The 15,700-nt window shown below is 34.8% G+C and overlaps 2 protein-coding genes across 3 annotated transcripts in view; one reads left to right on the top strand and one right to left on the bottom strand.

Annotated features, from left to right (window-relative positions):
• Nucleotides 1–1,524: 1,524 nt before the first annotated feature.
• On the bottom strand, nt 1,525–9,847 carry LOC107656657 (protein QNR-71-like). Its single transcript, XM_016444591.1, has 12 exons — nt 9,639–9,847; nt 8,764–8,895; nt 7,429–7,590; nt 7,130–7,303; nt 6,860–7,021; nt 5,323–5,643; nt 5,056–5,115; nt 4,698–4,940; nt 3,580–3,673; nt 3,099–3,322; nt 2,004–2,097; nt 1,525–1,916 (listed from the first exon to the last, which is right to left on the bottom strand). Exons 1-12 carry the CDS (start codon nt 9,703–9,705, stop codon nt 1,769–1,771), a joined length of 1,881 nt encoding a protein of 626 aa, XP_016300077.1. The 5' UTR covers nt 9,706–9,847; the 3' UTR covers nt 1,525–1,768.
• A 1,835-nt stretch (nt 9,848–11,682) lies between these two features.
• LOC107656656 (oxidoreductase NAD-binding domain-containing protein 1-like) overlaps nt 11,683–15,700 on the top strand; it is a 5,850-nt gene continuing 1,832 nt past the window's right edge. Inside the window, exons 1-5 of one of the 2 annotated variants that reach the window (XM_016444589.1) lie at nt 11,683–11,732; nt 12,000–12,141; nt 12,261–12,330; nt 12,772–12,878; nt 14,490–14,631. In XM_016444589.1, coding sequence (XP_016300075.1) covers nt 12,038–12,141; nt 12,261–12,330; nt 12,772–12,878; nt 14,490–14,631 — 423 coding nt within the window. In that variant the 5' untranslated portion in view covers nt 11,683–11,732; nt 12,000–12,037. Of the gene's footprint in view, nt 11,735–11,999; nt 12,142–12,260; nt 12,331–12,771; nt 12,879–14,489; nt 14,632–15,700 lie in introns of both variants that reach the window. The other variant, XM_016444590.1, reaches the window with a different exon arrangement.

Below are 15,700 nucleotides of genomic sequence, written 5' to 3'. Positions count from 1 at the left end.
CTGGAATCTGATCCAATTTCATTTCATGGCTGTGTTGTGTGGTGAGTCATGTTTCAGTGGGAATGTGATGTGGAAATCTGGGAGCTGGAATAGTTCCGGTGAAAAAGTGGTCCGATTTCAGCATGATAAGCAACGTCCCCCTACGACCGTGCTTGTGTGCCCTCACACACCTCCACTTGTCAGATGCCTCCGATACAAAGAAAATAATTAAAAGTCAAGTTGGCTCCTAGCAACCATTGTTTGTGATTCCTTGGCTGTTCTTTGTGTCCATATTTGTTGATGTTTTTACAGTTGTTGTGTTTGGCGTGTGCATTTGGGAGCATTGATTTGTGAACTGGAATGTTGTTCCCTCCCTCCCATCCCCAAATATTAGTTTCATTTCAGTAATACAATGACACCTATCTTAAAAATACTGCATTCTCACTGCCGTCTGTAGTTTGAAGAATCTTTAACATCAATTGAAACTTTTCATTGTTCAAAATATTCTTTGGTGGAAAACAAAGATTCATTCGATTTTTAAAATGTTCTTCACACTAAAAAAAAGCGGTTTGTTATGGCATCTCTGCAAAATAAAAATAAAGTGTGTGAAGATTGAGAAATATTTTAAATCGGCAGATGTTGTGTATCATTATAGCAAACCGTGGTTTAGAAATTTTATTAGAATATTTGTGTATATACAGCACTTACAGAAGTGAACAAATTTTGAAATCAGAATTTCCAAAAGTGCTGTCAAATGTAAATTTTTTTAAATGCATAAGCATACTTGGAAGTCGTGTCCTAATGGTTAGAGAGTCGGACTCATAACCCAAAGGTTGTGGGTTCGAGTCTCGTACCGGCAGGGATTGTTGGTGGGGGGAGTGAATGTACAGCGCTCTCTCCCACCTTCAATACCACGATTGAGGTGCCCTTGAGCAAGGCACTGAACCCCAACTGCTCCCCGGGCGCCGCAGCATAAAAATGGCTGCCCACTGCTCCGGGTGTGTGTTCACGGTGTGTGTGTGTTCACTGCTGTGTGTGTGCACTTTGGATGGGTAAATGCAGAGCACTAATTCCGAGTATGGGTCACCATACTTGGCCACATGTCACATCACGTCACTATATATGTGATCACACAAATTTCCCGTGTTTAATTCATGCTTTATAAAAAGAAATGGTTAGTAAAGTGATTTCTTATGAAACTACAGCTTAATTACCATCAAACAGGTCTTTCTCAAAAATATTGCACCAATTTTAGTCCCCAGACATTCAAATATCTCTCTTAACTATGGTCAAAATAAAGTATAACTTCTCAGAACATTATAAAACATCCAACTTCTCTGTCAACTTTCTCATCCTGTCTGCAAATTAAGGATCTTGTCAAATCAATTGAGACAGTGTCACTCGAAAAATGGGTAAAAGTAGTTATTTTCACCTTTAAATCAAAATATTTTAGTGATTTTGGTTTGGGAAAACCAAACTGTGATTTCTCATGCATTGGACTGTGATTGGTTGGTTAGTAGTAGTTTTAGTCATTTTAGATGATGGAAACCCCTGTAGATCTGGCATATCTGATCTCATTCATTTCAAATCTTTGATTAAAAACCTTTAAAGCTTGCGTGTGATATAACTGAAATGCTATGATTACTTATTCTAGTCAAACTGATGCCAGTGTAATCTAATCTTGCTGAAAGCACGCACCTATGAGATCTCTTGTTATTCTCATAGGTAACCTACAGCCAAACTCATGTATCAAATAAATAGCAACTTTGCTGCAACAACTCCGATCAGTCTATAGTGGCCTCTCTGTCAATAAACGGCTTCTCTCCTCGTCAGCAGGGAACAGAGCTGCTCTTAGTTTGCTTAAACTCCAGCTACCAGCATTTCTCTCAGCGTCATCCAACATAGAGCGTCTCACCGGACGATACACCTTATATCGCCTAAAAGGAATAATAATAATTAAAAAAAAAAGATTAGAATGCATACTGTTATGTTTTCAAACTATCAGTTTGGTTAGTGGTACTCACTTGTAAACCATGAGGGCAATGAATGCAAAGATGGAAATAAGCACAGCGCTGGAAGACAGAACCACTTCAGCTACATGGGAGGATTTAGGAGAGCCTAAGAAAAAGAGAAAAATGTAAATAATTGTCAGCTAGTTATAATTTTTTATAATTATATGAATATTAAATGTAAGTCTGTACATTTATAAATTCATAAATCTTTGTAATATTTGTGGGGATCAAAAATTAGGCACTATTCTTTAAGTGTTGTAAGTGTTCTTTAAGTGGTGTAATATTCATTTTTGTTTTAATTGAAATAAAATATTAGATGACAAATTCAAATGATAAATGTTGCCTTGGCAATTAACTGAAACATTTAAAGTGAAGTGCTAAAATGACTAAAACTGAAATAAAAACAAGCCTAAATAGATGTTTTAAAAAAAAATCTAATAAAATGACAAGTTAAAAAAAATTATAAGTTAAAATGAAAGCAAATTATAAAAATATAAGCCAATTCAAAATATTATAAAACATACTGAAAAAAGCTTAAATGATTAGATGAAAAACAAACTTAAAACAACTCAAAACATTTAAAAAATGACAAACTAAAATTAAAAAAGCTAAATAGAAATGTTTAACAAACTAACTAAAAAAATGACAAAATCACATAAAACATACTAAAACGAACTAAAATTTTAACTAAAGAAAATTATAAAAAAATGCAATTTCAAATATTAATAAATACTATAATAAAATTAAAAATACTACAATAAAGCTAAAATAAAATAACTGATGAAAAACAAACTTAGTTCAAAAACTATTCAAAATACTAAAACTGATAACAGAAATGTAAAAAAAGAAAAAGATTACAAAAGCACATAAAATGACTAAAACATACTAAAAATTACTACAATTAAAATTAAAGCAAATTATAAAAAATGAAATCTAATTTAAAACAAAAAATACTATAATAGTATCTAAATAAATACTAAATAGTATCTATATAATACTAAAATAACACTGCTGTGTAATGGTGCTTTAGAACAATATATATTAAAATGATTAAATGGAAAATAAATAAATAAACAGACAAAATTGACTACAATTCTCAAAACTGACTTATGTTAGGGCTGTTGCCAATTGTAACTGAGGTGGTGGTGGCAAGAGCCAAGCCTCCAGGCAGACCCAACGTGATGTTAACACAGTAATTGCCCGGCGTTTGGAAAATGCGTGTCAAGCTGATCTTGCATCCTTCGCCGTAAGGAGCCACGTCCTCACACACGATATTCTTGACCTCCCGACAGGCGGAGTTGGCCACTATGGTGCAGGCCACTGAGGGAACACTGAGCAAAGGAGAGATGATGCTCAGTTAAATTTATTGTATGTGTGTGATCCAGCGGCCATCTGTTGTAAATGTGACTGAATGTTTTTATATGACGGTGACATGCTGTGAAACGTCTCAGCTGCAGGGCTTCAAATGCTCACTGCACATCAGAATCATCTACATCTTATAAATGCTCTTCACTTTCGGGCTTGTCATGGTGAAGCACATAATCTCCCGTCTTTGTACTGCATATATTTGTGTTTGTGTGAATCTTACCTGCCTGAGCAAGTCACCATGAAGTTTACAGATGTGTTGGTCACTTTGTCAGCTGACACCTTTAAAATCTGATTGGCTGGCAGGTTCTGCAGAGCTAGACAGACATAAAAATAGATGATATCATTTAATTACTTTTTAAAAAATTAATTAAAAGCTTTTGTATACTGGAGTACAATACAAAGTACAAAGTGTTTTTTTAGTATAATTTATCATTAACTGTTAAAGTTTTTGTTTATTTGTAAAATTATATTTAAATTATATTTATTTTTATATTTTCATTTTAGTTAAAATTTTAGTAATTATTTTGGCATTTTTATTATTTTTAAATGTTTGTATTATTATTTTATTAGTTCTTTGTTTTATTAAAAGATGCTTATATAGTTTGTTTTATTTATTTTAGTACTTAAAACAAAACTAGTTTTTTGTATTTAGTTTTATTTCAGTTCATTTTCAGTATTTAAGGTTTTTATTTTATATGGAATATAAACTTCATCTCACAATTCAAAAAACTTTTTTCCACAATTCTGACTGTTTTGTGTTTGTTTTCATAAATGCAGAATTCTGGCTTTTTTTCTTGCAATTCAAAGTTTACATCTCATAATTCTGAGTTTTTTTTTCTCAGAAGTGTGATTTTATCTCACAAGTTTTCTTTTGTTTTTTTTTTGTTTCCACCAGAGAATAAAACAAAAAAGGTCACTTTGTATCTCACAATTCCAACTTTTTTCTTGCAATCGTGAGTTTATCTTTCACACTTGTGAGTTGTGAATTTTGAGTCAAAGGGGTAATATGATGCTATTTTAAAGATCATTATTTTGTGTATACATGTGGGGGCGTGTTAGAACGAGCCGTTTTAGGAAGGCGTGGTTGACTCTTAACTTTTATAAAGAATATCTCTTTGGATTTGAGACTTTAGTCTTTGCAACTTTACAGATCTTCTTTATGCACCAAGAGCTTGTAACACCCCAAAGAGAAAGGAAAACTTGAAATCTCATCATATGACCCCTTTAAAAGTCCAAATTATGTTATGTATGTAATTAAAGCTTCCATAAGTTTACAATAACCCTGATATATACCAAAATCTTGCTTTTTTGAAAAAAGTGGTCCGACAATCTTCTTACCAACGACGATGATCTCGCCTTCAAAGGAGCCATACATATGGCGGAAACAGTCTGATTCCTTGAAGTGTGTGTGTTTGATCATCGGGGGTGAGGTGGGCTGCTTATAGGTGGGACTGGCCTCAGGCACAGTGGTTGCTGTAATAGACGTCACCTCTGAATCGGTTTGGAATGGTTCGGTTGTTGGGACAGCAGTTGTAGAGACTCGAGGAGTGATAGTTGGTGAAGGATTGGTGACGTTGGGAGCTGGAGCGGGGATTAAAAAAGTGTTGGAAATATAAAATGCATTGTAGAAATGTCCTTTAAGTGTTCTATTAGATATAATTATGTTTTTTCTTGCTGTAAACACTACTCGTCTCACCCTTGGTGGTCTCCATTTTGCTAGTGAATGCGTGAGTGCCAGGCGGTAATGTAGGCATCGCTGCACACATGAAAGTGATTGAATTACTTTACAGAAAGACTGTTGGCTGGCCTTTAACATGACAGCAGTTTTAATAAGTTTGCTTTACTCCACGAGATAAATGGACACATTTTGTCCTGATGGATAATAATGTATATGATATGTCTGGCTTGGATAATAGGATATCTGTTGTCTGGGAGAGTAAAGTGCCTGTGTTTATGAGATTACCCGTGGTATGAGCTTGTGTAAAGTGCATTGGTGTTGGAGTCGGTGGCGGGCAGGGCACACGGAACGATGCCTCCACGAGGAGCTTGACTGTAATATTTCCAAGAGTGTTGTACGCATGGGTTGCCACATTGCTGTGGGTGACCAACTGGTTGCCATCCCGAAAGTCCCAAATGAAGTCTACCGCATCAGCTGTCTTCAGATAGTTGCTTGGGTCGTGGATCTGGACGTTGAAAATCACATCTGACCCTCTGACAAAGACGTTTTTGTCAGTTATGCTGGCTGGATGCTTCTGGGAAATGTTCACAGAGAGTGGAATCTTATCTGGATGAAGAAAAAACATTTAAAAAATTGATCAATAAAAATGGAAGGGTTTTTTATGTGTATATATACATACATACATATATATATATATATATATTAGTGCTGTCAAACGATTAATCGCATCCAAAATAAAAGTTTTTGTTTGCATAATATATCTGTGTTCTGGGTATATTTATTATGTATATATAAATACACACACATACAGTATATATTTTGAAAATATTTACATGTATTTACGTCTATATTTATATTCATATAATTTATATTATAAATAAATATATTTAATATATAAACATAACATATTTTTCTGAAATATATGCATGCATAATAAATATACTCAGCACAAATACATATATTGTGTAAACAAAAACTTTTATTTTGGATGCAATTAATCATTTGACACCACTAATATATACACACACTATCACCAGTCAAAAGTGTGGAATAATATGGATGATTTTTTTTTGTTTTTGTGAAAAAAAGTCTCTAATGCTCACCAATTTATTTAATCAAAAATACAGTAATGACCGTAATGTTGTGAAATTATTATAATTTAAAATAAATTCTCTACTAGAATATATTTAAAAATGTAGTATATTTGTGTCATGGCAAAACAGAATCTTCAGCTTTTTTTATGTTTAATTTTTAAAAATGGTTCTCATTATATGTCGTAAGTTTTTGCTGCTTTATATTCTTTGTGGAAACTGTGATACTTTCTTTTCAAGATTCTTTGATGAATAGAAAGTTCAATAAACATAATTTATTTGAAATACAATTTATTTGTAGCATTATAAATGTCTTTACTGTCACCTTTAATCAATTTAATGCATCTTTCCTGAATAAAAGTATTTATTTATTTTTTTAATCTCTTAAAATGATAGTGTATCATTCCACAAAAATATTAAAAAGCACAACTGTTTTCCCCATTAATAAGAAGACATGTTTTTCATTTCAGCATATTAGAATGATTTCTGAAGGATCATGTGACACTGAAGACTGGAGTAATTGCTGCTGAAAATTGAATTATATAATAAAATTATATATTGATTCACTGATATTGATATAATATTTCATATATAAAATATATACATAAATTACTGATTAATTATATAATTATTTTTTTTAAATAAAAATTATGTGCATATAAAATATCATAGTATAGTTTTGATCCTGCACAATAAATATGATTAAAACAAGACAAAAGTAACTAGCAGACCTGTTATGAAGAATACGGTACTGTCCACAGAGAGTGGGCTGTACTTCCTGCGCTCACGTTTACGGTACACCATCACCTCCATCACACCAGCTCCAAACGTCATGTTAGTGGTGTTCAGGGTCAGATGGGAGGAGGAGCCATCACATGTCTCAAAATACTGGCCTGTGAGGGAAACCACAGGATGATGGTCCATTAGAGTGCTTACACTATATGTAAAGTGAATTATTAAAACACTGATATGATTCAGGTCAGTGAATGACTGACACTCACCCATGGTGTGCCACACATACACATAACCTCTACGTCTCCAGTCATTGCTCTGAGGAAAAGGCTTTCCATCAGGGAAAACATTGCACCTCTTCAGATCTGTACACTTTCCAAAGCCATAGTCATCCAACCAGGATGTCCAGTTAAACACGTATCCTGAAGGCACCTGTCCATTGGCTGAAAAATAAGTGAAGGTGTTAGGCACACAGATGAAAAAAAGCATTTCGTCCTTATTTGGGAATAGAAATGCAACTTTTTAAAATACAGGTACATTGTTTAGAGATTACAGGAGTATGAAGCACCTGAGGCCTCCATCATACCGTCGTCACAGTGCTCATCATACACCAGGTTGCCGCTGCTGTCCTCCTTCTGGCATGGTGGAAACTCCAGAGCTGCAGTGAACGAGATGCATGAGCCATTCATTGCTGGGCTGTCGCTCGTGAGGCGCACCCTCGGTGGTTTATCTGTGATGTTCACGAGAGAGCATCGAATGATTAGTGTGTATTAATATAATGTCAATCTCTCTTGCTAACACAAAACAGGGAACATTTAACAACGTAAGAAGGAACATAAGGTTTCGAACCGTTTATTTAATTTCCCCCCCAAAATATTTGAAGCTCTGAAATATATACACAAACTCAAATAGATAGATGAAAAGAGGGCTTACACAATTTTAATATTATAAAAGAAAAAAAAGAAATATTCAAGCCTTTTCCCCCATAATTCCTTAAATCAAAATGTTTCAAACAAAACATGTTGTCTTTAAAATATTGTTTAAATTGGTAGTCTTTTTTCCCCTTCTGTGGCCTTAGTATGAATTTGAATCTTGTCGAACTTTTGTAATATCACTTTAACCAATGAGGTCATGGTCGAGGACGGAGGTGACATCATTTTGGTGGGAAAACAGAATCATAAATAACTAAGGGCTTGTCCAAATACCCACACTGCTGTCTTGGCCACTTGAGAGTGGTATTCAAGGCTAAGCTTGCATGAACAATGTTCTGGAAATAAACTGAGGCTTTTTGCCGAGATCTTGTGAGAGTTTGTGGAAACCTTTCCTGTGTAATTTAAATATTATGAATAATTAGAAATTACATATAATTTGGTAGTAAAACAAAGTGTTACACATTTTATTGATGCAAAGATGAGTATGTTTATTTTGTACAACATTTGCAACTGCTTTTTATCAATTAATTAGAAGCACCACTTTTACTTAATTGTGTCATCTCTGAACAGACATTTAGAAATGTATTTTAAAATGCAAAATATTGAAAATCAAAATAAAGCTCTGTGAACACTTGCATTTTTACAACACTAAGAGTGTCCCATCGGGTAATGATAAGTTCTACACACAATTGTGGTCTTCATGCTGGCTTGAACACTTGGACCAAATACAGGAAATACGTCATGAGACAAGTAGTCAAGTGCAAAGATCTCAAGTGTGGGTATTTGGACAAGCCCTAAGTATTTGCAATCTGATGAATTAATGTGTGGTATTAATTGGTTAGAGTTGCTCTAAAACGTTCCATTATGTTTGACAAAATTATCGAAATTGTTTCTGACAAATTATCTATATTTTGTGTAAGTTACGTAAATCAAACTTTACTGCATAGCAGGAATCTCTTACCAACACTTACCATGTCTGCGATTCAGCTGCTGTTTGAAGGGGGGGTACAGAGATTCGTCCCAAGGGTTCGTGTCCGGTTCCCATCCAGGGATTGGGAATGGAATAGGGAGTTTGTGTTTGTGAGGGAACATGTCACTATAAGCTGCACGAATGACAGGGAACAAAAAAAAAAAAAAACCTGTGAAAGCCGTCTGAAACTGAAATGCACATGGACTAAATGCACATGGATTAGTCATTTTAAATTTCATAAAATATAACAGGTAAAGCTGGGCTTGTTACTTTCTGCTGGGATAAGAAACAGGCATAAACCTAAAAAAAATCAACCCACTCTGAGAAATATTCACAGCAGGAGCGAAAAATGTGACAACTACCGGCAGTTGTTCCCTACAAGAACTCATGAAATGTGCATAATTTACGCACTTAAATATCTTAATTTATTTTGGATTATATGCTTATTGATACTTTTTCCCCCGAGCTAAGATACTGAAAAAGAGTCTAAAATTGTGGACTGTACCATATTCTTACAATCTGGTGATGAACAAACGTATTTTCACAAGACTCTTCGCTACTCTCACGTAACGCGGATTGCCTAATTAGTTTCACGAGACTGCAGCGCGCTTAATCTAACACAAAGTAAAAACATTTCAAGTTAGCCTATGTGTATTTGTTTTATTAGCCTCTCGTCTATCTCGACTTTTTATGAATTTGGAAGTCGGTAACAATTTTATAGCTTACTCTATAAAATAGTTTATTAATGGCACGTTATTATCTTGATATAACAGTCGCTTGTGCAACAACGTCAAAATGTATTTTATTATTTAAAAAATAATAATTGCTGATTAAATATGTAGCAATTATAATTATAAACATTTGGTTCCTACTTACTTTTTTTGCTGTTCGTTACAGGAACGAACAATGCCCAGGCCAGCACAAGCAACATTTCCAAATGCATCGTAACAATTTGTTGGATGAGAATGTAGATATAATTTATCCAAGGGCTTTTTTTCTTGTTTGTCCCCCTATGCCACTCCAGCTGCTAAATCTCATACCCCTCAACCCTCTTCTGCTCTCTCTCCCATCTCCCAGTCACCCGCACGAGCTCTAATTTAATACAGCAAACATGTGACGTTTCTGTAACAAGACTCATCTGATTCTTAATTAGCATCTATGGGCGCGAGCTGGAAGGAGGGCTCGGAGTCTCATGTTGTTACTTTTCCCTTGTATTTCGAAACAGGCAATTTCAAAATCATCGTATTTATCTCCGATTGTGGGCTTTTTATGTAATATCTAAAACAAGTGGTAGCTACACTAGCCTATTTTTTATCCTATATGAGGTATCCTTGAGCTGTCTCAGAATCCTTTTTGAGAAAAGTGAGTTTTTTTGTTGATTATTAAAAGTATCTGTGTATTGTGCATTTCATGTATTTTTGAGAAACACTTATACCATTGTCCTGGTACCGAATACCTTATTAACACAAGGTGCACGATAAAAAAGAGAAAAATATCATGGCTGCAGCATAAAACTAAAACGATCTATGCAGGTGAATAAACATCAAATATCAACTATTATTAATCAATCAGAATTTTAAAGAAGGTCTTTTGAAGTTTACTATTGCCTACGTTACACTATAGGCTATGTATAAACAATATATGGCCTTTTTATTGTTTTATATTTATGACGCACACAATGTTAGTTGAAATTCGTATAACATATGCTGCATATTTATAATCACATAGCCTATATTCAAAGAAATTGGCATTTGCGTGAAAGCACTCTCAGTTGTGTATATAGGCTGCACTCAATTGTTTGTGCTGTCTTCAAATTAAAACTGTGCAAAGCTGTAATAAAAACGTGCCGTCTCATTGCAAACCGTTAAAAACAATTTAAAAATCCGGATGTCATAAAATGTTAAGCCGTGATATGCACAGATCCGCGCGCTTTCAGGTGACAAGTCATTGAGAAACAGCTAGCTGGAGGTAAAAAGGATGAACGATTTAGGGAACATTTGTAAATTGATCCATTTTAAATGAGGACTGAAGGAGTTAGCTAAAATACAGACATTTTAACATTAGAAAAAGAAATTAAGACGGTAGCTAACTGCAATATTGATTAGTCTAATCATAAATGAATGAAATCTCTCTATCAGCTCCTGTTTACCCATAACGCAGACTGCCATCACATGCTTTGATGCGTCTCTCACGAGCTCCGTTTGAAAGTTCCTTCCAGTTTTTAATGTAATCTGGCGTGACTTTCCATGACATTTACGTGACAGCACAGCACTCCTGTCCACCAGAATCGACACTGAAAAGACAGAAGAAAAACACAAAACACTTTAATAAAGAAAATAGCCTGTGTGTTAACTTCTATGCATGCTATTTCTAATTTTGTCCTCTGTTCAAGAACAGTCACATCGTGATGTTTCATTTAGCCACCAGGGGCTCCCCATTCTTCACATGGTTCAGGTGAAGTTCAGAAACGCTCATTTTGAGCAAAATAACCATATAGTCTATGTAATCTTTATAAATTCGGCTCATGCATTTTTTCTTTAACAAAAGCACGATTAAGAATTACGATAATGACTTAGCAAATTGCCTTATTTCAGTCCAAAATATTTTTGTATGCTGTTTACAAGCAAATTGCATAATTTCCGTCAAAAGTAGGCTACTTTTATGCTGTTTACACACAGTAGTAGCCTAATATTTTAGTCATAAACATTCCCACCATTATCTTAGCATTGTGGTAGCCTATATGTTGATCATTTCATAGTTAACACTGTATGCATCCTAAAAAGATACAATAATACAATTGTATCAATGGTATTTTCATTTTTATATTAATATATAATATTTATATTATACTTTTTATATTATTTAAAAATGTTGTTCACTTGTTCCAAACTGAGGAAAGACCGCTGGGTGGCGCTACATAATCTGTTCACCCACCGAAAACAGACGAAGAAGAAACGTCACCGGAGTGACAGGTGAATTATTTTTACACAATTATTCTGCCTCGTGAGCTGATTAACTCTTTATACTTTGTCCGCGTCATTTGTTTAGTATTGTTTATAATTAATTTTAAAGTCATGCTGAACACAAAACGGATTATTTAGTTAATAACAGGGTTTAATTGTTTACTGCTCAAGTGTGTGAATGTCACTTCACATCAGAAACTCTCATTTCAGATTTCAGTGTTGGATATTATTATGTAATTTCAATAACTAATCTGCTTTCTGTCTGATATTATTATCAGGTGTTTGACAGGGATCAGACCGTCATATCCGATCATGAGTGTCCCGTGCTCTGTGAGAACGGTGGCCAGAAGTTTCGCCGGTGGATCAGGACTGTTCAGACCAGCTGTTTGCTGTTCATGTAAAGACACAGTCACACGGTGAGTATCCAGAATCTGGAGCGCTTTCTAGAGGCTCTGGATGTAGTGGTTGTGTTTGAAAACCTAGTGAGCTGGCTACTAAGCAAAAGTTTTGCTTAACTTAAATTTCTCTGAACTGGTTTCAGAAAAATGTCATCAAGGAGACAGACTGACCATCTAGAGATAACTGCTAGCGTTCATAGACAAATGGTGAGTCGTCTTAGATTTCTGTATGAAACCCTTGACCTGTTGACCATAGATTCCTCTGTGACTGCTCATAAATGGTTAACAAATGTTGTAGCCAAGTAGGTGAAAGTTCAGACACTTGTTCAGCCAGTGTGTCATTTGATTTTTGTCATGAGGCTGAATTCAAGATGATGATGCTATCTATCTATCTATCTATCTATCTGTTCATGCATTAGTAGCAGTGTACTCTATAGTGTTATTTCATTAACATCCTGTGCTGATTTTCTTGTCATGCTGTAGATTTTTTACACTAAAGTCAGTAAATGTGTGTACAGTGGTAAAAATGTATAATGGCTCCCATTTGTACATTCACATGGCATAATGCATTGCATTTAAAATGCCGAGAGGCTGAAATGTTATTGTAAATTCTCTACCAAGACATGATGTTGTTTTGTGTGTATCCAGGAGCTTTTCTCTGCACGTGTTAGTGACATTATGAATGAATCTGATACAGTAAAGAGTCTGAGACTGGAGGTACCACATCCTGACTTCAGCTTCCGTGCTGGGCAGTGGTAAGAACTTTGTGAAATATGTATTGAAAGCATCTAATATTGATGACAATACTAATATCTGATTATACTGGATTATACTGATATCCAGTATAATATGATGGGGCTCTGGGGGTTCACAAGACAATAAAAAGTTCCTAGGGAATACTGTTCGTAGATGTTACATTTTCACTTAATAATGCATAGATGCAAACTCCTCACCTTTAGGTGACAACTCACTTTTTTTAGATCAAAATAAGTCACCTATGAGATTTGCTTAGATCTAATGAGAAAGTGTTTTATGGGGGGAGGGGGGGTCTTACAAGGGTACTTGTGATCTTACAAGGGTAAATAAAGAACTGGGGCCGGTTGCAGACTGGTCATAACTTTTTATATTTAGTTTTGAAAAGGTAGACTGGTCTTATCTGTATTGGAAAAGTAAGACTGATAACCACTTGGCAACTGCTAGTAAGTGTTGTATACTATTTTCTTTACTCTTTACTAAACTGTCTAAAAAGGGGTAATATTTTATGTATTTGAGGTCTGAGATGTGGGAACAGTGAAGAGAGAGAGGGCAAACATTTAGCATTTTAGGTCGAATCAGCCAACATTGTCTTAAATAGCCTGCATAGCACTTCATCTTTTATATCATGGGATTTTGACCAAATATATTCAATCTTGATTTTTGTAAAATGTTGCAACAAGGTGTTTTTTGTTTTGTGTGTGAAAAATTACAGTTTATAAGGTAATAAAAAATATTTTTAAAAATACCTTAAAGTAACTACAATTGAGCATGTAAAACAACTATCTTAAAAAAAAAATTCCATGTGGAGCATGCCCCCGGATCTCACCTTTTTTCCCCCTTACCTGTTTGCATCTCTGATAATGACTAATAGTTGGGAAGACATGCAATTTGCAAAATGGACACGAGATGGCGCTTTCCTCTCAGACAAAATTTTCACTTCAGCGTGAGATCTGTTATCAGCAAACCATGCAAAATAATAAAAATGTATTCTTACATCTACCTCTCCTCACACTTTCTCTCTCACTTCTGCTCTCGTTCCCATTGTGCCTTATTGCATTTGTTGTGAATGTGTGTGAGTTTTGAGAGAGTCTGAGTGAGGTGAAAAAGTCAGGCGATGATTTATGCAGATGTATGCACAGAAACTCCTCCAAACCATATGATGTTGTGTTCCTGCTAAAGAACATGAGGAACATGAGTCAGGGAGAGCAGAGCGAGTGGGAGTGTGTGTGTGTGTGTGTGTGTGTGTTTATGTTTATGTTTATGTTTCCCGACATATGTGCTTATCACTTATTAATGCTCTGTGTACACATATGGTGACTCTCAAAGCGTATGTGTTGCTTTACTTTATTTTAATGAAGTATTATTGACATACGTAATACTGGACACATGGGTTTAGTTGTGCTGGCATGTTACTGTGTGGGAAGAATCTGATTCTGTCGACTTTCTAAAAGTACTTTATGTAGTTGTGTTGTTAGTTTTGAGTGTGTTAGATTTGAGTCATTAACATGTGGAGTCAATGCATAAGGTAAGCAGTTAAGTTCATATAATATATGCCAGCAGTGTTTCATATATTACATTATATAATATTTGAATCGCAACATTTTTCACAGGGTGGATTTCTTCATCCCAGGTGTGGATACAGTGGGCGGCTTCTCTATTTGCTCGAGTCCTGGTCTGCTGCAGAGAGAGGGAGTGATTGAACTGGCCGTCAAATACACACGCCATCCTCCAGCACACTGGATTCACACCAAAGTGAGTGAATGAATTAAAAAGTATATATACACTACTATTCAAAGGTTTGGGGCTGGAAAGGATTTTTAATGTTTTTGAAAGAAGTCTCTTATGCTTATCAAGGTTGCATTTATTTGATCAAAAAAAAATTAAAACTGGAATATTGTGAAGTGTTACTACAATTTTAAGTGTCTGTTTTCTATTTGAAATGTATTTTATTCCTGTAACGGCAAAGCTGAATTTTCAGCAACCATTACTGTGACATCAGTGTCACATGATGCTTCAGAAATAAGCGCATTTGGTGCTCAAGAAACATTTCTTATTATTATAAATGCTGCTGCGCTGATGCACTCCTTAATATCAGTGTGGAAACCATGATACTTTTTTTTTTTAGGATTCCTTGACGAATAGAAAGTTCCGAAGAACAGCATTTATTTGATATAGAAATCTTTTGTATCATTATAAATGGTTACTAGGGCTGTGCGATATTGAAGAAAAATGCGATATGCGATAACTCATTAAATAATGCGATAGTCGATATGCGATACGATAATGCTTAAAGTGCCTCATGCTCAGATGAAACAGTTTTACTCAGCTGTTACTGAGTCAGTTCTGTGAACTTCTATAACTATTCTGTGTCATATATATACTGTATATATATATATGGTTATTTGTATGTATCAAGAGCTCCTGTAAAACCACAACAAATTCCTTGTGTTTGCACACACTTAAGTGGTGAATAAAGCTCATTCTGATTCTGATTCTAATAAGAAAGCACCCCTACAACAACTTCTGAAAGTGAGCGATAGTGTTTTACTCGAGCATTACATAAAAATGTCATTTTAACATTAGTGTAATCATTTTAACATGAGTTTAGGAACTGCATAATAAAAAGGAAAAATAAAAACTGCTTAGTATTTACTCTTTGAATTCAATATGCACTGATTCTTATTTAAGCTACAAAAGTTATTTAGGTAAGAGCAGTGAGTGATTTTCTCTTTGTCTTTTGTTCATGGCCCCAAATATTGCAAGCTGTAGCGATATGCATATTGCGATATGTACATTTGCGATATTTCGATAATTTCGATAT

Source organism: Sinocyclocheilus anshuiensis, unplaced genomic scaffold (assembly GCF_001515605.1).
Source record: "Sinocyclocheilus anshuiensis isolate Anshui unplaced genomic scaffold, SAMN03320099.WGS_v1.1 scaffold2081, whole genome shotgun sequence".
Taxonomy (NCBI): domain Eukaryota; kingdom Metazoa; phylum Chordata; class Actinopteri; order Cypriniformes; family Cyprinidae; genus Sinocyclocheilus; species Sinocyclocheilus anshuiensis.
This window is presented reverse-complemented; position numbering and strand designations above follow the sequence as displayed.

Excerpts from the sequence above, each read along its gene's own strand:
- LOC107656657 (XM_016444591.1), bottom strand. The coding sequence starts at position 9,705 with ATGCATTTGGAAATGTTGCTTGTGCTGGCCTGGGCATTGTTCGTTCCT. Across the intron at positions 8,896-9,638 it reads TGTAACGAACAGCAAAAAAA|CTTATAGTGACATGTTCCCT; the intron begins GTAAGTAGGAAC and ends TCATTCGTGCAG. Across the intron at positions 3,674-4,697 it reads AGGCGAGATCATCGTCGTTG|CTCTGCAGAACCTGCCAGCC; the intron begins GTAAGAAGATTG and ends ATGTCTGTCTAG.